This window comes from Pan paniscus, chromosome 6 (genome assembly GCF_029289425.2).
Source record: "Pan paniscus chromosome 6, NHGRI_mPanPan1-v2.0_pri, whole genome shotgun sequence".
Lineage (NCBI taxonomy): Eukaryota > Metazoa > Chordata > Mammalia > Primates > Hominidae > Pan > Pan paniscus.
In genome coordinates, this window is record NC_073255.2 from 89,001,211 (window position 1) to 89,027,480 (window position 26,270).

Consider the following 26,270-nt stretch of genomic DNA (forward strand, 5'->3'; position numbering starts at 1 on the left):
ATTTCTCACAGCTCTACAGGCTGGATGTCCAAGATCAAGTTTCCAGCAGATTCAATGTCTGGTGAGCTGTTTGCTGATTTATATATAGCACCTGCTTGCTGTGTTCTCACATGGTAGAATGAGCCAATTAGCTCCCTTCACACTTATTACATTCATGAGGTCTCTGCCTCCATGACCCAATCACCTCCCAAAAGGACCCACCTCCTAATACCATCACTTAGGGCTTAAGATTTTAACACGTGAATTTTGGGGGGACACAAACATTCAGACCATGGCAATAAACTAGTTTATAGTGACAAAAAGCAGAACAAATATATGGGCACATGAGGGATAGATTAGAAATGGGTCCAAAGAAACTTTCAGAGAAATTGAAATATTTGTTATCCTGACAGTGGTTATCATGTCCCAGGTGTGCATGCATATGCCAAAAGTTATCACATTGTATACTTTAAATATGTGAAGTTTAGTGGACTTCAGTTATACTTCCATGAAGTCAAAAACGGCAAAAAAAAGAAAAAGCTTTTCAGTTAAAATTAGATACACTTTAGGGTAGGTATTTATAATTGAAAAAGACATGTCTATTGTAAGTGGCCAAAAGCTTATGTATTTTATGTCATTTTACCTATAACTGATATCTGATAGCCACTAATAAAGTTTGCCACTTGTTGAATAATTGTATGCTTATTCAGATTTTTTAAGGGATCAGGGAAATAACTTTTACCATTTTTAGGAAATTTTAATTAATTTATCTAAATTTAAACCTATTTAAATAACAGATTTTCTAGTAAGAAATTATTAGATTTGTAGTGATAAAGGAATGACACAAATTTGTCTATTCCTGTGGATTTTAATTTTATCTATTTTTGAAACAATTTTTCAAAATTGTCATTGAATATACTAAAAATCACTGAATTATATACTTTAAGTGAAAAGCAAAACTTATTTGTCAATACATGTTTACCTAAATGAGAAAATTGGGAAAGTATTTTGGAAAGGGAGACTGGGTAAAATTTTAAGGACCTCGAATATCAATCACACTTTGGTTTAACATGCAATTCATGTTTTATCGTGGATGGTTTGGAACAGGGCAATAGCTTATCAAGCTATGCCTTGAGAAGTTTGTTCTAGGCAGTGGCATATGAAGTGGTTTGAACTTAGGAGAGAAGGAAATCCTGTTACAATTTAATTGAAATAAATTGAATGGAAAATTACAGAGGCTTAAACTAATTAAAACTAGCAGTACTAATAACTTATTTTTAAAGTGAGTGGGTGGATAATAACAGAGTTTAAGACTTTGCCACTTGTTGGTGGTAGGGAGTAATGAGAAGTGAGAAATCAAAAAGAACTCTAACATTTGTTTCAGTGTCAGGATGAATAGAGTTTCCAATAAAGGAGAGAATGCAGTAATTCAGTATCCAATAATGGTTGAAGGGGTTGTCTTGAGCACCCTTTTTTGTTTGATTTGGAGGTACATGTGCAGTTTTGTTACATGGGTATACTGGCTTGGGGTATGGATGGTCTCATCACCCAGGGAGTGAGCATAGTACCCAGTAGGTAGTTCTTCAGCCCTTTCTCTACCCCTCTCTCCCCACTCTAGTAGTCTCAGTGTCTATTGTTCCCATCTTTATGTCCATGTGTATTCAATGTTTAGCTCTCATTTATAAGTGAGAACATAAGGTATTCAGGCTTCTGTTCCTGCAATAATTTGCTTAGGATAATAATAGCCTTTAGCTGCATCCATGTTACTGCAAAGCACATGATTTTGTAGTTTTTCCTGGCTGCATAGTATTCCATGGCATACATGTACCACATTTTTTAAAGCCAGAGTGTTCTCCTCGCCCCAATCTTGAGGATTCTAATGTTCAAGTTTAGGCAGGTGATTTAGTTAGATAGTACAACTGACCATAGGGAAAACAAATCCAAATCTTCCTGTAGAGACCCTAGGTAACAGTTTTCATTTTATAGCTGCCTAGTGTTTGAACTCCCTTGTCTATAGTTAGAGAGTAGAACATTGCTTTTGTTTTATATAAAAGATCAGGTACGTGTTCCCCCAGACTCCTTGACCGTAGACCTCAGAGACTTGTCTTAAACTTGGACAATCAGATGTTCCCTCTCAGGGCATGAGTCTGAGGTGGCTGACACAGAGAAGAGAGAAGAGAAAAGGCCTCATGTCACCACCAACACTCAATATCTTTGCCCACTGGTGGCAGAGGCAGCATGTATTCAGGTGTAACAGGACCGTTGGCAGCATGGAAATCTGACTGGTCTTGTGGCCAGAGCTAGATATGCCTTATTATGAATGACCTTCCTTGGTCCCTGATTGACTTTAATAAAAACAGCTTCATTGAGACATAATTCACACAACACAAAATTCACGCATTTAAAATTTATAATTTAGTAGCTTTTAGTATATTAACAGAGTTTGCAACCATCACTATGATCTAATTTTAGAACACTTTCATCATCCAGAAGAAACCCTGTGCCCATTAACAGTCAACCTTCACCTCCCTCCGAACAAATATTAATAATATTCTCCCTTCCATCTCTATGGATATTTCCACTTTGGACATTCATTAAAAGAAATCTTACAATGTGCAATATTTTGTGAGTGGCTTATTTCTCTTAGCATAATGTTTTCAAAGTTCCAGGTTGTTGTATGTATCAATACTTCACACCTTTTAATTGCCAAATGATTATATGGTATATTACATTTTATTTTTCCATTCATCAGCTAGCAGACATGCATGTTGTTTTCACCTTCTAGCTATTACGAATAATGTTGTTATGAACATTTGTGTGTACATTTTGATGTGGACACACATATTTTCATTTCTCTTGGCTATGTAGAAATGGAATTGCTGGGCCATACGACAACACCATGTTTAACTTTTTCTGCCCTTCTGTTTTAACAGATGATTTTCACTGATAACTCTATTAAAGTATAATTGACAAATAAAAATCGTATATATTTGTGGATTTACAATGTGCTGTTTCAGTATACACACACACACACACACACACACACACACACTGTGAAATGATTAAATCAAGATAACTAACATACCCATCACCTCACATACTTATTATTTTTGTGTGACGACATTTAAGATCTAATCTTTCAGCAATTGTCAAGTAGACCATATATTAACTGTAGTCACTATGATGTACAATAGATCTCCAAAAGTTGTTTATCCTGTCTAAATAAAACTTTGTCCCTTTAACCAGCATTTCCCTCTACCTTTCTCCCACCCCCAGGCCTGGGCAGCCAACATTCTAATCTCTGCTTCTATGAATTCAACTTTTTTAGATTCCAGATAATAAGTGAGATTATGCAGTATTTGTCTTTCTTTGCCTAGCTTATTTCACTTAGCATAATGACCTCCAGGCTAATCTGTGTCATTGCAAATGACAAAAGTAACTTCTTTTTAAATACTGAAATGTATTCTCTTGTATCTTTACTCCACATTTTATTTATCCATTCACTCACCAACGGACAGAGTGATAACATCTTGAGGAACTGTCAAACTGTTTTCCGAAGTATTTTCACCATTTTACATTCTCGCCAGCAATCTATGATCATTCCAATTTCTCCGTATCTTTGCCAATACTTCTTATTATGTGTCTTTTTATTGTAGCCATCCTAGTGGGTATAAAAAGGTTTCTTTGTGGTTTGGCCTTACCTTTGTAAAAATTGGGTTGTCTTTTTATTGCTCAATTATAAGTTCTTTCTTGCTTAATTTTTGAACTGTTTGCATAGTCTTCCCATCTGTTCTTTGTATGATCTGATACTCTTTCATTAAATTGCTTTTCTACTTAACTGGAGCACAGTTGGTACCTGCTCCTTGCAAACAAGAACCAGAGACTAACTCTAGAGATGTAGAGGTAGAATTTATCCGAAAAAAAGTGTGTGAGAAAAATCAGGGGGATTATGCAAAATATAAAGGAATAACAAGTGAGTAGGAAGTGAGAGAATAAAGAGTAACTAGAATATTTTTAAAAACTCATTTTGATGGTGATAGAAAATAGAGAAATAGAATAATAGCTTGAAGCATTACTAAGTTTGTTTACTCAGGGGAAAATCTAAAGCAAAGATATTGGACAGGAATGTACAGGAGTAGATAATTAGTGCAGGAGATGCCTTAAGGAAGCAGGTGATAAATTACCTTTGAAAGGAGTGTATTGGTCTCTTTTTCCACTGCTATAAAGACATACTTGAGACTGCGTAATTCATAAAGGAAAGAGGTTTAATTGACTCACAGTTCTCTATAGCTGTGGAGGCCTCAGGAAACTTACAATCATGGTGGAAAGCAAACGGGAAGCAAGGCACTTCTTACATGGTGGCAGGAGTGAGAGCTAGAGAGAGAGCAGGGGAAGTGCCACACTTTTAAATCATCAGATCTCATGACAACTCACTCACTATCATGAGAGTAGCATGGGGAAACTGCTCCCATGATCCAGTCACCTCCCACCAGGTCACTCCCACTACATGTGGGGATTACAATTCAAGATAAGATTTGGATGGGGACACAGAGCCAAACTATATCAAGGAGGAATACTCTTTCTTAGAGATAAATAATAATAATAATAATAATAATAATAATAGTAACAACAACAACATAGAGACAGAAAGTAAAGAGATTCCTAGGTGCACACAGGACACTCAGAGGGCCTTCAGCAAGCAGCTGTGACATTCTCCAGAGATAGCAGTAATGCTATGCTAAGACCAAGGCTCAGAGTTCAGATGAGCATGTGAAGGAAAGTAGGAGAACAGCAGAATTAGGGACAAGGTAGTAAGTCAAAAGGAGTTAAGTGAAAAGGATTGTCTGGCAATATTATGTTCTAGCAGTAGTGAATTCAAGAATATTTCCTATTCTTCCACCTCATTTTCTGAATTCCTTTTCTTTCTTTCTTGTACCTCACTTAATAAAAATGCACCATAAGGGACTAAAAGCTTCAACAAACACTCAAACACATGGAACGTTAAATATATATGAATCATTACTCTGATTTATTCTTTTGAAGTTTTTCCTCTGTGTGCTTTCCCTTTTCTTCTTACTTCAGGGTATCCATTGCAAAATGTAAATACTATGATACAAAGTGAAGTATGTTCCTTTTTTGTGTTGAAATGTAGTTTTCTAAAAATGTTCATTCAGTCTTAAGTTTTAGAGATACACTTTTTAATCTGTCAAGTATCTCTAACTTAAACAACAAACCTAAAGTGATTTCCATGAGCAATTTACAGAGATCTTCCCTATGCTTCCTTCAAAATAGATATCTCACTTAACCCCTTAATTATTGATACATTGTTGTAGCCTTATACTGACTATTTCTTCATATTACAATGTTAGCAGAACAAAAATCTCTCATAGGTCAAGTTAATCATGTTTTCTTTTGCATAGTCTATTTGCCTACTATTTAAAAAAAAATTTGCCATTGTAAATTCACATAGAAAAGGCCTGAAATGAAATTCTTGGTTAGAAATGGGAACTCTAAAATCCTGCTTGTAACTCACCATAGAGATTCTTATACTACTGAAAAAGAGAATAAAAGACAACCCATTTTATCATCCTCTGAAACAGTAAAAGATAGGATTTCTCTGCCTGCCTTTTCAGTAGACCCTCTTTGTTCTTTTCATATTTGCTTATGCATTTGCCTTAGTATACAAAATTAAAACCATACCTACAAATAAAAATGTCATGGACAGACAAAGGCCACATGAGCTTTAAAAGATACAAATCAAAATACTTTTGAAAGTGGAAAAGTGCTCCATTTCACATTTCTGTGAAATTTGGGAGTTTACATCCTCCTGAACCCTTCAGCTGAAGTTAGCACTCCAGGGGATTTCAAATAGGTTCAAAGTTATATGGTAAAGAGAAAAAGGAAAAAGGAAAAGAAAAAGAAATGGGTGAATTTCCTTCAGTTCATTTCATTGTTTAGCATTTCAAAGGTTCCTTCTATTCTCTTGATTAAAGCTCTGGTTTCATCAGGTTTGTAGATTTGTCTGAAGCCAGGAATGCGTCCAAATTCACAGCAAGCATTTATGTACCCCAAATTAAATCAAGAAGCTTAATTAAGAAGTCTCCTTTCAATTGAGAAACAACCTACAGTCTATTCAAATGCAGATATAATCTAGATATAACCAATCACATTTTAGTTGGTATGTGGAGATAAGGAGCCACCTGAGGGCTGAGAATGTGTGGACCTGGCAGTTTTCATTCCAGCTCTTCAATTAGCTAGTTCTTTGACTTTCAGTAATCATTTTACCTCTCTGGATCTTAATGTCATCTGCTGTACAATAAGATACAAAGTGGAATTGGATGTTTTTCCTATTTCTAAAATTCTATTCATCTACTCTGAAAATATGTTTTAATATATACTTCTTTGGGATACTTAGGTGAAATATAGCATTTACTGTGTTTAATGTTTGCACCTAGCAAACATTAAACCCACAGAATGATAGGGTTTACTGCTGATTATGTGCATATGATGATTGTAGGAATATGCATATGTACACATATAAAGAACATTTCCTATTTGTAGAATTACACAGATTAATTACATCATAATCTAGCCATTTTATCAGAATATGTTAATGTTTCATAATTGATATCCTGAGAGTTAACAAAAGTTAAAGTTGCCAATGTTTTTTATACGAAAAAATTAAAATTTTCACTTTGTAAGTTTATGATACATCAGTTATGCTTAAAAGTATTCCCTTTTGCTTGCTACTATGCCATTTTTCCAATAAGCACTGCAAAACTCCTTAGTTTTTTTTAATACTCCATTCGCTCACTGCAACATATTCAGTTAATATCTCTCTGGCCTTTAATATTGTGACTTGGGAATTATTTCTATTTTTCATTAGTTTTCCTTTTGTTCATTGGAACAATAATTTTAGATATATAAAAAGAAGTTAATATTGGTAAGTGATATATACTATGAAGGTCCAAGCTGGAGATTAGAAACAAATTTAAAACAGTATGTAATAGGTCAGTTGCTCTTATCAAACTTCCTCTTTTTTAATATCAAGTGAATAGTTTTTCTAATATTATTTTCTGTAATTTACATATGACCAAGACTGATCTTCAGAAAAAGTCAAATGATGTTAGCTTGTGAAGTATGTTAAGAAACTCTAAAGGCACCTAGCCAAATCTCTGTCCACCATATTAAAAGACTTTCATTGACGTCTTAAATTCTACTAGTAATTATTCAATGTAGTGCCTAATTTGAAATGTATTTTCTATTCAAAAGTGTGTATCACAAGAAAAAAATATATATGACTTATCATGTATGCGAACCTAATGTAAATGACATTGCTCCACTCTTTCTTAAGTGTCAACTACTCAAAAACTGTTAAATTTTGGAATCTCAAAGAAGTAGTTTTCAAATGCTCCTTCATGGGGCCTTAGAAGTTCCAGAAGGTGTCTCAAGAACTTCAACTAGAATATCTCCACTTATATTTTCCTCCAAGACTTGGTTTATAGACATTTGTAAGCCACTGGACTAAAAGACAGATAACATTTCAAAATTTGGGTAATGCTAATGGAGGATGAAACAACCATGGGAATGGTCATACAAATGGAAGAACAGGGGAGGAAAGAGCTCAGTAAACAAAAAAACAATATAATATTGACAAATGGGACAAAGATCAATACAGCAAGGAGTGGGAGAAAGGGCATTGAATCTTGGCAATAGACGCCTACTTTGCAAATTTGCTTAAGTTTCCGCAAGACAAAATATCAAATACCTCATTGTTAACTCTCCAGGTTATAGTTGTGCTCACTAAAGTCTAGGAATGACTGCTCCAGTTCGTGTTACAAAATCATGTAACATGAAAATTATGGAAAAAACACTTCACAATCACAAACTATTTAAAATTGGTATAGAGACGAACAATAATCTGGCATGCTTTTCAAATAGACTAAAGCCTAACCTAGTTCCTATGTATGATAAGGGTTCCTTACGTAAAGTAACTATGAAAGTGACTAAATCAATCAGTCTCACCACAGTAATTTTTACTGTGCTTTGCTCATCTAGTGTGAAAGTAAAAATAGTAAGTATATTAAAATTTATTTATGCTCTCAGTTTCTTGGCTGATTCATTCATGATAACTTACTGAACATTTAATATTGGTTACAAATAGGGCATATTTTAATCCAAAGGAAGAAAGCTAAGTAAAGAATAAATTTTGGGGGCCCCCCAAGAAGTTTTCACACCAATGAACATAAATAGGCAAATAAGTATTCTCAATGTGGTATATGATTTATGTTATCATTATATCCTCTAAATCTCTGAGTCAAAAGATAACAACCCTTAATTAATAAATTAATGATACATGGCAAGTACTAAAAGACATAACTTACTGTAATGAATTCTAGTTTTATAACAGAATTTTAAGTATATGATTACAGGGGTGTTTTTCTATCATACCAGGCAAACTTACTTGAATCACTGAGAAGAAAAAATGAATTGTGTATTTTACAAAACAGAGAGGCATTGCAAAATCTAGGATTTTGCTTAGTCTTTCCATTTTTTCAGTTACACATTTAAGTCATTAAGAAATGCATATCTGGCTGGGTGCGGTGGCTCACGCCTGTAATCCCAGCACTTTGGGAGGCTGAGATGGGCAGATCACGAAGTCAGGAAATTGAAACCATACTGGCCGACATGGTGAAACCCCATCTCTAATAAAAATACAAAAATTAGCTGGGCGTGGTGGTGCATGCCTGTAATCCCAGCTACTCGGGAGGCTGAGGTAGGAGAATCACTTGAACCTGGGAGGTGGAGATTGCAGTGAGCCGAGATCACACCACCGCACTCCACCCTGGCGACAGAGCGAGACTCCATCTCAAAAAAAGAAAAAAAATAAAAAAGAAAAAAGAAATGCATATCCAATATTTAATACTGTGCATAATAGTAAGGCAGCACATAGCCCTAGTTCTGTGGTTCTCAATTGGGATGATTCTGCCCACATGGGATATTTTGCCCACACATTTTTGGTTGTCACAACTGAAAGGAATGTTACAGACATCTGGGAGGTAGAAACCAGAGGTGATGTTAAACCTACAATGCACAAATTATTCTCCAACTGCAAAAGCTATCTGACACCAAAGATCAGTAGTTCTGACACTGAGCAACCCTGTTCTAGTTAAACTTATTTAATATCGAAGTACATTATTTATCAATGATATAATTAAATTTGCCTTGAAATACACTTGAAATTAAAAACTCACTACATAGTTAAATACAAAGAAACCATTTCTCTGTGATAAGAAATTTTCTATTTACAGTCTGGGCGCAGTGGCTCATGCCTGTAATCCCAGCACTTTGGGAGGCCAAGGTGGGCAGATCACAAGGTCAGCAGTTCGAGACCAGCCTGGCCAACATGGTGAAATCCCGTCTCTACTAAAAATACAAAAATTAGCCAGGCGTGGTGGCGGCCATCTGTAATCCCAGCTACTTGGGAGGCTGTGGCAGGAGAATCACTTGAACCCGGGAGGCGGAGATTGCAGTGAGCCAAGACAAAGACATTGTACCCCAGCCTGGGTGACAGAGCAAGACTCCATCTCAAAAAAAAAAAGAAAGAAATTTTCTATTTACATTTACAAACTGTTAAACCGAGAATATTCCTCATGGTGTGTTTCCTGTAACTAGTTGACTAAGGAAGAAAACATTCAGGCTTGGTTAACAGACAGTTCTGCACAATATTCAGACATGGCCTTAAAGTGGACAGTTGTAGCACTAAATTCCTTTTATGGGAGATGCATAAAAGACCATTGTGAAGGGAAATTCATGTAAAGGGCTGAACTTTGAGCGTTTCATCTGGTTATTCATTTTGCTTGGAAGGAAAAGTAGTCAGCCCTGAGAGTCTACAATGATTCACAAGCTGTGACCACTAGTTTGGCTGTATGTTAAGGGACTTAGAAGGAATATGATTGGAAAATTGGTGACAAGGTGGTCTGGGGAAGATGAGTGTTGGTAGAGGATGGCCACAGGAGTGGAGGATTTTAATAATCATGTGGATAGGATGACCAGTTTTTTGGATTCCAGTCATCTTCTTTCTAAGCCACTCCTTTCATTTTCCAATGAGTCCATGAACAAACTGTCCTTTTGGCTGCAGTGGAGGCTATCCAAGTGTTAAGCAACACGGACTTTTACGTACCAAGTCCAGCCTGCCACTAGCTTGTCAATAGCCACTACTGAATGCCCGATCTGTCAGTATCAGAGACCAATACTGAGTGCCATCCTCTTTTAAAGACACTCCTTTCCTTTTCCAGTGAACTCATGAACAAATTGGGCAAATACTGAGTGCCCTAATATGGGCTGATCAGCCAACTACCTGGTGGTAGGTTGATTATATTGGGCAGCTTCCATCATGGGAGGGGTAGTGCGTTGTTCCTACCAGAAGAGGCACTACAAATATGGTTTTATTTCCCTGCATGCAATGCTTCTCCCAAAACTGCCATCTGTGGACCTACAGACTACCTTATCCATCATCATTGTATTCTATACAACATTGCTTCTGATCAAGGAACTCACTTCATAGCAAAAAAGGACCATGCTCATGGAATTCACCAGTCTGTCCATGTTACCCAATATCTTGGAGCAGCTGGCTTTATAGAATGATACATTGGTCTTTTGAAGAGTCAATTACAGTGCTAGTTAAGTGGTAATGCCTTGTGGGGCTGGATATTGTATGTGCTCCAAATCAGCATTCAGTATGGCGCTATCCTTACCAAAACAAAGGTTCACGGATGTAGGAATCAAGGGGTGAAAATGGCAGTGGCACCACTCATTAACCCTGGTAATTAATTAGCAAAATTGTGCTTCCTGTTCCCATGACCTTAGGCTTTGCTGATGTAGGGTGTTGCTTTCAAAGGAGAAATGCTTCTACCAGGAGACACAACAATGATTCCATTGAATTGGAAGTCATGACTGCCACCCAGCCACTTTGGGCTCCTCATGACTTTGAATCAACAGGAAAAGAAGTGAGTTATTGTACTAGCTTGCATGATTGATCTTAATTATGGAGGGGAAAATTGGGCTGCTACGACTCAATGGAAACAAGAAAAAATATCTTCAGAATACAAGGAATTCCTTAGAGAATCTCTCATACTACCATGTTCTATGATTAAAGTTATTGGAAAACTACAAGAACTAAATTCAGGCGTGGGGTAGGGTTAGGAGATTCACTGCAAATAGGGAAAAGAGCACCTTCTTTGGGTGATGGAAATATCACAATTGTGGTGACTACACAATTATATAACAATTATCAAAACCCATCCAACTGTCCACTTAAAATTGTTGAATTTTATTTTATGTAAATATTACCTCAATACAGTTGAATTAAAAAAAAATTTTCCTATGACAGCAAAGATTCCTAATGTTGAAAAACAAAGACCAGAGAGAACATAGTTATAGTATATATCCCCAGAGAGGTATTTGTGTTTCAACTTCAAAAACAAAAACAAAACTCATAAAAATACATATATTTATTCATCCTTTTATTCAACAAATAGCTTTTTAGCATAAGTCATCCATCATGCAAAGCTTCAGATGCTGGAGCTATGTCAGTGGAAAACAAAAATACAAAGCAAAAACATGAAACAAAACATCAATAACAAAAAGACTGTCCTTAAGGAGCTTACAATTAGTTAAGGGAGATAGATAATTAAATGAATAAGTAAAATAAATTCTATGACCTTGATAGTGATAATTCTCAGAGCTATGTCTAGCTCATCCATAGTACTATATAGGTTTTTATAGGATATATTTTGATATTACCTTCATTTGTTGCTCAAGTGTTCTATCTCTACTGAATTTTTCCCCCTCTTTCTTGCCTACTTTTAACTCATATGAACTCCAAGTTGCCTCTAAGCTGTAAGATAGACATAGATAAATCAATGAACCAACGTAACACTGATAAAATTAGACTTTTTCTGGTTTAATTCTACTAAAGTCCTAAGTGCCGAGAATATAATAAGTAGCAAGTACCCCCATGTTTTGAAATGAGATATAATATAGTATACCATTATGCAAACACTACCCAAGTGGTGTCTCAAAAATCAGTTTTGTGATCATTAACCTATTTCAATAGTATCAAATGCTTGAGGTCAAAAACTGGACTAACAATCACTTAAAAATCTGCCCCATAAAGGTAGGCTTCCTATCACAGACCAGGTGAAGTCAGGAGAAAGGCATTTTAGGCACCAAGGGAGGGAGTTATTTTGAGAAATAATTTGGATTGCTTAAGCATCTTTCTCTCCTTGATCACAGAGCAGGAACTCTTCCCCAAAACTTCACGCTGAGTGAGAGGGGCTTTAGGACATGATTCTGACTGCTTGATATGTGTCCCAAGAAGCTTGATGGGGCAAAAAGGCTGGTTTTGACTTAATAGTGAAGGAGAGAGTGAAAGGCTCTGACTGGATTATCTGCCAGGCAGGAGGGTTCACAGAGGTGACCACTGTTACATCAAACTGCTCCCTGCCTACCCTCCTGCCCCCACAAGCTCCCCAGAGGTATGTGTTTCCTCTGGATTGGATGTGGACCCTGTGGGAGGGAGCCAGCATAGGAGCCATTTTAAAAGGCCCCACAAAATGCTGGATACATAATAAAACTGGCCAGCTGGAAGAGACATAAGGGGTAGAGACAGTTTTACTTGCTAGCAGTTATATTCTGATGCTAGTGTACCCTGGCAGGTGTCCAAATGCTGAATGCTTTTATCATGTTGTGCTTTCATAGGTTTCTCAGAGACCCTCCCACTGAGAACTACTAACTGTGACTACCTAAATGAGGGCAAAGCCATCCCACCCTCCAGCTGCTTACCTGCCCCCCTCAGCTCTGCACCAGACAGCACTCTGCAGGCATCCTTCCATTCAGCTCTCAAGGTTGCCGCATGAAGCCCAGTTGGATGGGGTCCATTTTTAAATGACAACAGACCACCTCTTCAAAATCAACCCTTTTACATACTTTCATAGTATAAAACCAGTTTTTGAACCACCCCCTCGGAAATCCCTATATAATTATTCTAACCACTCATGTAAGAATATAGAAGAAACCACCTATTGTTTTGTTTTTGGCCTTAGACCTCAGCTGAAGCTGAAGCAGAAAGAATTCCATTTTTAAATTGTGTTAATAAACAAGCAAATTGTAATATTTAAAGTATCTGTGCAGAAATAAGAACAGACAGATATCAAGAAAGAAAAAAATCAACAAAGCTTGGGTATAGAGAAAAAGGAGACATGAAAATCCAGTATGACTAATGATTGGAGTTTGAGATGCTAAAGGAAATGATGGTAAGATTTCTGGATAAATATAATAGTCTTTTATTCACTTTCTCTCCACACATCCCACGAAAATGCAACAGAGCATTAAAAAGTTAATATCTTATAAAGACAAAGGGAATAGGACAGAGTAGTAAATGTTATGGTCACTCTGCAAAAGTGGGAGGGAGCCCCACTCCAGGTTTGGTTTGGATATTGAGACTAATCACACCACATGCTGACACCAAGAGGGTATGAAAAGTTTATGACTTACATAATTAAGGTCTCTAGGGAAAGCAGGACAGGCCTCTCAAGCAGGTCTGAAGTGGTTTGAGAGAACAAAGAAGGAAGTCAGGCCTGAGTTTTTGTTGTGGTTAAGGTGAGGTAACAGGTTGAGGATTCCCACACGTATGGGCTGGGACTCTGTGGTTTATATCTCCTGATAGCACCTGAGAAGGGAGCACCCAGGCCTATTTAGCAGCTTGCCTGTGTGTAGACAGCAGGGAAAGAAGAGGGGATGAGGCTCAAAAGCTACCAGCAGACGTAGAACAATGGAGTCAGATTTCTCATTACAGAAGACATATTTCAACAACTTTTTCAAACAGAAAATAGTTGGAAGATTGGTAAATACCTTAGCTGGAGGGAAAACAGAGCTATTTTCAAGCAGAGTGGAAATTCTGATTAAAAGTGAGGGAGTTTGAAATACAGAAATCCCGAGAGGCACATAGCAGAAACTATTCAGGCAGGAGTGAGGTTTACACTTTTCAACAGCAATTTATTGGAGCCCAGGACCAGTGAGCTAAAGCTTTTGAGAGGTGGAAGGAAAATGATTTCCAAATTACTAATCAACTGTGAGAGCAGGAAAAAGTGGTTTCAGACATTCAAGGTAAAACAATTTATCTACCATGATGACTTCTCTTAGGAACCTACTGGAAGGTGTACATCAGTTAAACAAAGAGAGGTCAAAGGAAAAAATACGTTTTCAAGTCCTGAAGAGTAAGAAATTCCAATTGGAACTAGAATAAGGACGTGCTCTGAGAAGTAAAAGAAAGAGGAAGAAGGAGGAAAAGTGACAGGGAGGAAGAAGAAAAAGAAAGGAAGAAAGAGAGAAGGAAGAAGAGGAGGGAGGGATGGAGGGAGTGAGAGGGAGGGAAAACCAAAGGCTGATGTGCTTGAGCATTTTCCAGTCATGTTGGGCTATATGAGGGGAAAGAGTGATACTACTACATGGAAAAGCTAAGAGAAGAAAAATCTTAAGAAATTATCATCAGGAAAAAAAGTTCCATGAGAAAGGAAATACAATTTTTTTACATCATTTAACGGTGAATAATACTTATAGTCTCATAGCAATATAAACATTGACTTTTGATTTAACCAAACATTACAATGTAATTATAACAGAAAGATGGAAGAAGCAGAAATAAGAGCGTGGTAAAAGAATGCCAGATCCTCAGCTACCATATCAGAGAGCCAGTACACACTAAAAAAAAAAAAAAAAAAAAAAAGCACCACTAAAATAGCCTAATACAATACCATTCAGGACATAGGCATCAGCAAAGACTTCATGACTAAAACACCAAAAGCAATGGCAGCAAAAACCAAAATTGACAAATAGGATCTAATTAAACTAAAGAGCTTTTGCACAGCAAAATAAACTACCATGAGAGTGAACAGGCAACCTACAGAATGGGAGAAATTTTTTGCAATCTAGCCGTCTGACAAAGGGCTAATATCCAGAATCTACAAATAACTTAAACAAATTTACAGGAAAAAAAAATTAAAAAAAAAACAACCTCATCAAAAAGTGGGAGAAGGATATGAACAGACACTTCTCAAAAGAAGACATTTATGTGGCCAACAAACATATGAAAAGAAGCTCATCATCACTGGTCATTAGAGAAATGCAACTCAAAACCACGATGAGATACCATCTCATGCCAGTTAGAATGGTGATCATTAAAAAGTCAGGAAACAACAGATGCTGGCAATGATGTGGAAAAGTAGGAACGCTTTTACATTGTTGGTGGGAGTGTAAATTAGTTCAACCATTGTGGAAGGCAGTGTAGCAATTCCTCAAAGATCTAGAACCAGAAATACCATTTGAGCCAGCAATCCCATTACTGGGTATATACCTAAAGGATTATAAATCATTCTACTATAAAGACACATGCACACATATATTTATTGCAGCACTGTTCACAATAGCAAAGACTTGGAACCAATCCAAATGCCGATCAATGACAGACAGATAAAGAAAATGTGGCACATATACACCATGGAATACACAGCCGTAGAAAAAGGATTAGTTCATGTCCTTTACAGCGACATGGATGAAGCTGGAAAACATCATTCTCAGCAAACTAACACAAGAACAGAAAACCAAACACTGGATGTTCTCACTCATAAGTGGGAATTGAACAAAAAGAACACATGGACACAGAAAGGGGAACATCACACACTGGAGCCCAGGGTGTGGGGGGCTCAGGGAGGGATAGCATTAGGAGAAATACCCAATGTAGATGACGGGTTGATGGGTGCAGCAAACCACCAGGGCATGTGTACCTATGTAACAAACCTGCATGTTCTGTGCATGTATCCCAGAATGTGAAACATGTTATATATACATACATATATATATATATAATGCCTAATACAGTCATGCTTTGCATAACAATATTTCAGTCAATGATGGACCACATATATCATGGTGGTCTCAAAAGATTATAATGGATCTAAAAAATTCAAATTGCCTGGTGTCATAGCTTTTTTAAGTTTGTAGCACAATGCATTACTCATGTACCGCACTGTCAATCCTATAAAAGTATACCACACACAATTACAGTACAGTACATATTACTTGATAATGACAATTAACAACTATTTTACTAGTTTATGCATTTACTATATTTTTATCATTATTTTAGAGTGTATTCTTTATACTTACAAAAAACAAAGTTAACTGTAAACCAGCCACAGGCTGGTTCTTCAGGAGGTATTCTAGAGGAAGGCATTGTTATCATAGGAGATGACAGATCTATGCATGTTATTGCCCCTGAAAATTCTCCAGTGGCACAAGATATGGGGTGGAAGACAGTGATATTGATCATCCTGACCCTGTGTAGGCCTAGGCTAATGAGTGAATATCTTGCTTTTTAACAAAAATGTTTTTTTAAAAACTTAAAAAATATAAAATACTTATAGAATAAGAATATAAAGAAAAAAATTTACAGCTGTACAATGTGTATGTGTTTTAAGCTAAGTGTTATTACAATAAGAGTTAAATTGTTTTAAATATTAAAAAGTTTATGAAGTAAAAAACTTACAATAAGCTAAGGTTAATTTATTATTAAAGAAATAAATTTCTAAAAAATGAATTTAGCATAGCTCAAGTGTACAGTGTTTATAAAATCTACAGTAGTGCAGGTCAGTAGTCCTAGGCTTTCACATGCTCTCACCACTCATTCATTGATTCTCCCAGTGCAACTTCCCGTCCTGCAGGCTCCACTCACGGTAAGTGCCCTACACAGGTGCACATTTTTTATCTTTTATATCATATTTTTGCTGTACCTTTTCTATGGCTAGCAATGTTTAAATACACAAATACATACCATTGTATTACAATTGTCTACAGAATTCAGTATGGTAGCATGCTGTACAGGTCTGTAGCCTAGGAGCAATAGACTATACCATATAGCATATAGAATAGGTGTGTAGTAGCCTATACCATCTAGGTTTGCGTAAGTGCTGTCTATAGTGTTTGGACAAGGAGGGAGTTGCTTAATGACTCATTTCTTTTTTTTTTCTTTTTTTTTGTGTGACGGAGTCTCGCTCTGTCCTCCAGGCTGGAGTGCAGTGGTGCGAACTCGGCTCACTGCAAGCTCCGCCTCCCGGGTTCATGCCATTCTCGTGCCTCAGCCTCCCGAGTAGCTGGGACTACAGGCGCCCACCATCATGCCTGGCTAATTTTTTTTGTATTTTTTAGTAGAGACAGGGTTTCACCATGTTAGCCAGGATGTTCTCGATCTCCTGACCCCATGATCTGCCCGCCTCGGCCTCCAAAAGTGCTGGGATTACAGGCATGAGCCACCGCGCCCGGCCAATGACTCATTTCTTCGGAGCATATCCCCAGTGCATGACTGTATTTAGAAATATGAATGCAAGATAGCAGAGTAGGAGATACCAGTCTTTATCCCTTTATCCTCCCCCCCACACATATACATATACATAGACACATGCATATGTATGTATACACATACACATAGACAGCTATTCACAAACCAAAATAGCGTGGAGTGGGCTCAAGGGCTGATTAAAGAATCTACAACAACACAGTGAAAAAAAATTTTTTTTTAAAAGAGAATTTCCACATGGAAAGGATTGCTGATAAGATTGACATGCCTGAGACACCAGGAGCAATGGAGAAAGGCGAGGCTGTCAGTATCAGCCACATGGCAGCAGCCACCATGTTCCCAGCAGTCTGCTCAGTAGAGTGGCATCTCTTGCCACTGAGGTAACCAACAGCCATTCCCACCAGGGAACCTGAGAGGGAAACTTGACTGCACACCCCTCATGCTCCAGGACCAGCTGCTGTTGACCTGCTTTGAGAAAGGAGCTACCACCTCTCCCAACCTCTTACGTGTCAGGAGTCCCAGCTGCTCTAAGTAACCACAGTACAGACCCAGGCTGTGTGGTAGCACTGGGCCTGCTGCCGTCTTAGACATCAGAACCATTGCACGTGGGGCCCCAGAGCCAAGTACTCACTGTGCGGCCCATGCCCTGGGTACCACCTCAGCCCTGTAGAGAGCCAGGCCTTCCTAAGGATCTGTGACTTCCATCATATGACTAACACTGCAGCAGGTGCCAGCACCTTAGGTACTAGGGCCATCACAGGCCTGGACACAAGAGCTCACCATTAGTGCTGTGTTTTGGACCTCAGCTCTGTGCACCTCATCAAATGCCGGTGAAACATCATTATTTCCTCGTATGCAAACATCAAAAGAAAGATGACCCAGAATTTTTGAGTGTGGGAAGAGAAGCTGCTGGGGGGTATAATTTAGCAAAATATTTCTAAAGATTGTAAGTCATAAATGTACCTTTAAAATCCAACTCGCAGCATTTGTCCCATGGAAATAATTAGAAATACACACAAAAAAGTTATTCTTCATGTGTTTTCAGAGAGTGGACATTTCCCATTTTCTTCTTTCTGTGATCAGAAAGGATAGGCATTCTCTACATTTTTGTTTGCTCCTGGGATTTTTCTCTCGCTCTAATGTTAAACACTGAATAGCCTACAGAATTTTAAAAGACTCATCATATGTTCATCATTATGAAATTCTTGTGAGATCATTTATTGTGAAACAATTTTCCTAGGTAGTGTGGTTGCAGAAGGAATGTGAATTTCTCTTCGTTCTGAAATTCTCTTAAGGACTTAGATGGATAGGGTTATTGCATCTGTACTGAGTTCATTGCTCTAGGTTTTTTTAAAAATCAGTATTGTATGAGCTTATGGCTTGTTATTAAGATTTAACCTAATGGTCAATTCTTGTGGAAGGAATTGGCATTTCTATTTTCAATCATAGGGATAATTTATACTGTCATATTAATCCCTTATCCTAGCCAGTGAAAAATGGATATACTCATTAAACAACAGAACTTTCACTACTTAAATTTAACTATGGCTACTTTCATAGGAAAAAAACCAAGCGTCTACTCCTCTCATATTGCGGGTATGACAAGAATAACACCTATTTGCTTTTCGCGCATCTGCTCCTTCAGAACAGAGGCAGTGTCTACTTGGTTTTGTATCCAATGTACACTGTACATAGTCATAGCATGGTTTCTAGTGCCTATTATGCTAATAAAATATATGGAATAAATGTTTGTTGTTCATAGTGTCACACACAAGTGTTAGAGAAATATGGAAATTATGAGTAAACAAAGATAAATGTTTGCTATGTTTTATGTCATCCTCAACATAACTGTTGATGTCATAAATATGTTTTCCTAACCTCCTCCCTCTCTTACCTCCTACAGAAGATACAGTGCTAGCAATTCTATCTAACAATAGCAATAATTAATTCACACTATAGTGCACAATTGTAAGTGCCAGACATTGTGTAAAGCATTACAAATGCATAATCTCATTTCATGGTTACCCTATTCCTATGAAGAAAATGTTATTAATATCTACATTATACACACAAGGAAAATGGGATTGAAAAGAGAGACACCCAATGACCAACAGGTATTAGATGGCCAAACTGGAAAACAATCTAGCATATTTAATTACAAAAGCTGCATGCGCAAGTTCTACCCCAAATCACTTCTTGTATTGTATATTTTATAATTCCATCTTTTTCTCTATTTTCATTGCCATGAGATTCAATTTCAGATCATTGGTCCTCTAGATCACTGCCATCAATTGTTAAAGGACATTTCCTAAAATGTCAAATGATCATAATACTCCTATTAATAATATATATCAATGGGTGGTAAAAAAAAATCAGATAAAACCCATATTTCCACCTTGGTAAACGAGATACTTTATTATTTCCATCTCACATACATCTCCAGTCTCTGCCTTGTACTTAACTTACCTACATGCTACAGTTCTATCTTTCCCTAAAATATCCACAGTATGCTATACTCCATTTAAGCTGTGTAAGTTATGCATTAGAATTACCACTTCACAGATAAGGATATTGAAGTACCAGCAGGTTAGATACATTGCCCAAGCCACCTTACATTTTACTGGTTGAACCATAATTTAATTTAATTAATTAATTAATTTATTTACTTATTTATTTATTTTTAAGACAGAGTCTTGCTCTGTCGCCCAGGCTGGAGTGCAGTGGTGTGATCTCGGCTCACCGCAATCTCTGCCTCCCGAGTTCACGCCATTCTCCTGCCTCAGCCTTCTGAGTAGCTGGGACTACAGGCACCTGCCACCACGCCCGGCTAATTTTTTTATTTATTTTTTATTATTTTATTTTATTTTATTGTATTTTTAGTAGAGACAGGTTTCACCATGTTAGCCAGGATGGTCTCGATCTCCTGACCTCGTGATCCGCCTGCCTTGGCCTCCCAAAGTGCTGGGATTACAGACGTGAGCCACCACGCCCGGCCAGAACCATAATTTTAATCAATGAAAACTTTGATTCCCAATCCTATGTTTCAAACCAGTTTACCACAAGGCAAACATTAAATAACTAAAGCTAAGGTTTTTTTCTTCTTCAGCCCTATCTAGTTTTAATCCTCTCATCCAGAAGGCCAGGCTCAATGTCCAAATATTTATCAACAAGGAAGACAAAGTAACCTATCTAATCACCACATCTTACCTTGAAGTTTCCCATACCATCAAAATTTTTATTGCCAAGTTTATTGAATGCCCTTATCTTTGTATTTATAATAAATGAAAAGAATGCCACTTTAAAGCAAAGACAACATACATCTACTTTAATTGATTTTCTGTTAACCAAGAATTAATTTACAAAGCAAATTGAATTAGAGGATATTTTAACAAAATATAGGGACAAGATACAGGCACAAAGAAGACACATTAGTTAGTGGACCTACAATCAAGAATATCTTCTATTTGGAAGAAATAAAAACAATTTCTTGATATTGCCACAATCAAGAACATAATCTATTTGGAAGAAATGAAAACGATTTATTGATATTGTTTACTTTTTCCATCTAATCTGAACTGAAGCTGAAAACACACCAGATTTTTTTTTCCAACAACAGCATATGCCAATGTCTATTATCCAGCTTCCTTGAGCACTAATTTTAAACAATCCATTTTATCTTTAGTGAAAAACTTGACATGTTATTTAAAACAATCTCACAAAAAAATTAATTCAGCCCAACAAAATATATATTTTTCTCATTACTATTGCAGTGTTATCTTTTCTGTATATTGTGTTTAAAGTCTAATTCTGAAGTTTGTGTGAATGCTTAGCCAAGAGATGCTGTGTAAATAAAAGTTTTCAAGATTATAGTTACTTTGGGTGACGGGTTAAAATAGTTTATGCATTCTCATTGGGTGTAATAGCATAATAAGATAAAATATCCCAAAATTATATTAAAAATAGATATAATCCAAGTTACTATTTCCAACAGAAATTCACTAACTTTATATGATGCTTCTTCCAGCAACTAAATGAAGGAAGCACACACAACTACATAATAGAAATGATGTAATGATTAATGGGTTGAAAGGAATAGGAGAGTGTGACTCATCAGTGAAGATACATTTTTTTTTTAATTTTTTTTTTTGATAATTCTTGGGTGTTTCTCACAGAGGGGGATTTGGCAGGGTCATGGGACAATAGTGGAGGGAAGGTCAGCAGATAAACAAGTGAACAAAGGTCTCTGGTTTTCCTAGGCAGAGGACCCTGTGGCCTTCCGCAGTGTTTGTGTCCCTGGTTACTTGAGATTAGGGAGTGGTGATGACGCTTAACGAGCATGCTGCCTTCAAGCATCTGTTTAAGAAAGCACATCTTGCACCGCCCTTAATCCATTTAACCCTGAGTGGACACAGCACATGTTTCAGAGAGCACAGGGTTGGGGGTAAGGTCACAGATCAACAGGATTCCAAGGCAGAAGAATTTTTCTTAGTACAGAACAAAATGAAAAGTCTCCTATGTCTACTTCTTTCTACACAGACACGGCAACCATCCGATTTCTCAATCTTTTCCCCACCTTTCCCGCCTTTCTATTCCACAAAGCCGCCATTGTCATCCTGGCCCGTTCTCAATGAGCTGTTGGGCACACCTCCCAGACGGGGTGGTGGCCGGGCAGAGGGGCTCCTCACTTCCCAGTAGGGGTGGCCGGGCAGAGGCGCCCCTCACCTCCCGGACGGGGCGGCTGGCCGGTTAGGGGGCTGACCCCCCCACCTCCCTCCCGGACGGGGCGGCTGGCCGGGCAGAGGGGCTCTAATGAAGATACATTTTAAGGAAAGAGCAAAGGGTGGATTGAATTAAGGAGCTGTAATTTAATAGCTGTCATTTCTGAAGCTTACAGAATCTTTACCGTAAAAAAAATGAAATTGTAAAAAAGGTTGTTGATGAAGTCAGCAGATCCAAGCTCAAATTTTTTGAATGGAAAAAGGGAAAGAGAGTGAAAGGATGTGACAGAGAATATGTGCAGTGACAGATTAGTATATTATACACACACACACACACACACACATATATATATGTATATTATATGATAAAGTTCTTATTCAAAATAATTTTGGAACAGGTCTCTTCTGGTTGTATTTTCCCAAAGACCAAATTTGAAATTCATCTGTGACCTGTGGAGTATGGTGGTACCTCAACTCTATTTGCTTAAACTCTATTCACAATATAATTATCAAGAAGGGAAGTAAAAAAAGGAGCGGCTCACAGATGTAAAAGGAGAATATGGGTCTGGTAGTTAGGATATAAAAACTGCTTAAATTCTGTTTTCAATAACATGTTACCCATTTATAATTTATCAAAGTCCTACCCTCTGTCACCATATTAGGCATTTCATGATTTAAGTAAAAGTTTTTTATGTTCTTCCCCTACAGAACCTGACGTTATTATTTCCCATTTTGCTATGTAGATTACAAGCCTGAGCATAGTCGTTTAGCAACTAAAACAATACCAGCAGTTTACTATGTAAGTTTGTTATAAATAATTTTTTGACTACTGAAAAATTAATGCTAGTGTTTTCCTTTTCCTTTATGATATAGTTTTCCTCTAAAGTAAGACTTTACTGTGAACCAAGTCATTTCAAAAAGAAAAATCTCATAATGGCTTAAATATAGATACAATGCAGGTTGAGAGTGGAAGAATACAATATTTATTTTAAATATAGATATAATGCGGGTTAGGAGTGAAATAATACAATATGTGTGATGTGTGGGATGAATAATATGTTGAATAATATTCTCATATTTGATGAAAAGCCTCGGTGAGCGCTAGTAAATTTTTGTTCTGTGAGAGACATTACATGAATAATGATTATGTAAGGAATCTTTAACAACAAACTTAGAGATGAGTCAATGACCTATGGATTGCAGACCCTCCATTCAAGATGACCCTCCTATTGCCTTGCCTAACTCCCTCTCTTAGACTTATTTATCTCTATAGTATGCATCACCTTCTAATATACCATAACATTTACTCATTTGCATTTCTTATTCTGTTGACTCCCTCACCAATTATAGAATGTATCAGAGGGATATATTTGTAGAATGAATGAATGTTTTCATAGAGTGGATAAGCAAAGATATAATTGAACAAGCCCATTTCCCTCTTTTTTAAATTTTGTGGCTATATTATGGACTGAGTCTTTGCAACCCCCCAAAATTAATATGCCCTAATTCCTAATGGATGGTATTTGGAGATGGCTTTTGGGAGGAAATTCTGGTTAGATTAGGTCATGAGGGTGGGGCCCTTATGATTGGATTATTGAATTTATAAGAGGTGAAAGAACTCCCTCTTCCCTCTCCTTCTTCCCCTTCTCCTCTGCTCTTCTCCCCCTCCCCCTCCTCCTTTCTACTCTTTTCCCCCTTCCTCTCTCTCTCCCTCCCTCCATGAACAGGCACAGGGGAAAGGCCTTATGAGGATACAAGGTAGCTGTCTGCAAGCCAGGGAAGAGCCCTCACCAGAAACTGAAACCTATTTTGTTATGGCCGTCCAAATAGACCAATACAGGCCACAAGGCCCCAAATAGTTGAGAGTCAATATGTGCTTGATGTGTCAATAAGTATGATGTGTGGGATGAATAATATTCATTATGTTGAATAATATTCTCATATTTGATGAAAAGCCTTGGTGTGCTCTTAGTAAATTTTTGTTCTTCCAGAGACATTATATGAATTATGATTATGTAAGGAATCTTTAACAACAAACTTAGGGTACCTATTTTCTCCAGTTTATTTTTGGAAAGAAAATGCATTAAATCAAAGTTAAAGGAAATAATTTACATTCATGTCAAAATTTATTGCATTTACTTATATTTAGATGAAAATGCAAACTCTAATGCCTGTTTATATCTTTATCGTGCCATCTTTGAAAGGTTTTTATTCAAGAACATGGTGACTTTTTTTGCAACATTCATATATAACTAGAAGAAAATTACTTAAATTGACTAATTCCAAAAAACAAAATGCATAAATAAGAAAGGAGAACTATAACAAATTGCTTAATATATATTCCAAACATGTATCATGTATAAATAAATTTAACATATAAATAGCTTGAGATTTTTATCTAAATATGAAAATGGAAACACAGGAAGCTGCCTTTTAGGTACATATGACATACTGAATATAAGCATAAAAGTAATAAAATTTCTTCAGGAGAGAGGAAAGAGGACCAAATGAAAATTTTTAAAAAACATAAACTGGAAAATTCATTTTCTAGAAATGACATATGAATTCAAGTTATTTCCTTTCAAATAAACAGATAATTAACCTTTGTTAATGGTCAAATATCATTCTTAAACATAAAACCATGCTCTTAGGTGGCAAACTTGAATGCTTTATAGACCAGTAGGGTCAAATGGCTGTTCTTCCTTTTTATTTGTGTTTTGGTTTTATAAAGAATTTGGGGGATAGAATTCATCATCATAATATTTTTCAAAAGGAATCTCAGGTAGAAATTGAAATGAAACATAGAGTACAGTTAACTTCCATTTAGTTACCCGTGTACTGTAATATATGTATTATGGTGGCTATTGGTGCTTCTCAGACTTCTCGAGGTTATTCTTTGTTCCTCTCTTTCTGGGACATGACAGAATTTCATGTACCCGCCCTTGTGAAGTTAAATATAGCTTTGTGAGTTGCTGTAGCCAATGATTTATGTGTGGAATTGTTTTGTGTCACTACCAAGGATGAAGATTTTAGGTGCCAGCATGCGATCCACTATGTTCACTTCCCACTTCCTTAGCAATTAGTCACATTCAGATAGTTGATTCTCCATCATCCTTCATTCCTGAGTAAGGATAGCAGAGCAGAGCCTCCAGCTGACTCTCAATAGATACGAAGAACAGGAGAGAAATAAACCATTGTTTTATAAAGCCACTAGTGTTTGGGAATTGTTTGTTGCCGCAGCACATTCTAACCTATCCTAAGTAATGCAGAAATTGTTACTTTAAAATGTGCACTGTTAGTCATAAAAGTAAAGTATGTAATCTTAGCTTAAAGTTTAGCTTTCTGGCAGGAAGGAAACTGTCATGGTATAAAGGAGGATGTGGTGCTCATCAAATCCTTTCAATTGAACTCAGGGAAAGAAAACATTGAGAAGTGTCAAGTTTTCCTTATATCAAGAAGATGAAGGGATCAATCAGATAAAAGTGCTCAAAATAGGGGATTTGGCTGTTGACTTGCAAAAGTTATAGAGGGCTCCATGGAAAGTTTTCAGAGAATGGAGAGTATAGAATATAAAGTCAGAAAAAAAAAGTATAGAGCTAAGTGGGAATCAAAGCCTGGGAATGAAGGATAATAGTAGTTCTGGCTGTTTGTGGTGTGTAAAATATGGAGGAACAGAGGGTATTTGAAATAATACAGATGGTCTAAGGAAGACAGTTGTCTCATTAGAGATAGTGGTAAATTATCCTATTACAGATGATTACAATGGTCTAAGGAAGATAGTTTTGGAAAGGCTGTGAGTATTGAGGTAAAGGGATTCGGGTGTTTCCAGGGCCATATAGAATTCTGAGACTCACATATGACTTTTGCAGATGGAGAAATCATGGCTGCAGAAGAGGAATCTTGCTCCTGCCATCAGGCATTCTCTAGACATCCACAAACGAAGTCTGAAAAGAGGTGATTCTACTAAGCATATCAGTTCACTCTGCACTTCTGCTGAAAAAGCCCTGTATGCTCCTTGAGGGAAAATCGTTTCCAAGCACATGGGCATGACCTTGACCACTGCTAACGGTATAGTAGAGGTCTCCCCTTGTGACCCTTCCTTCTATCTTATGTTACTAATATTCATGTACAAGTTTTATCTCTCTTAATGGACGATAGGA

At 37.0% G+C, this 26,270-nt stretch overlaps 1 protein-coding gene across 6 annotated transcripts in view; it reads left to right on the forward strand.

The window, feature by feature from the left end:
- The window catches only part of LOC129392994 (ras GTPase-activating protein 4-like), a 45,973-nt gene that overhangs the window by 17,589 nt on the left and 2,114 nt on the right, over positions 1–26,270 (forward strand). Inside the window, exons 8-9 of one of the 6 annotated variants that reach the window (XR_008625988.2) lie at positions 10,849–10,988; positions 25,980–26,064. Coding sequence is in view for 4 of the 6 variants with exons in the window: in XM_055115116.2 (XP_054971091.2) it covers positions 9,291–9,450 (160 nt within the window). In the remaining 2 variants the exon portion in view is untranslated. The other 5 variants (XR_008625987.2, XM_055115117.2, XM_063605833.1 and 2 more) reach the window with 5 other exon arrangements.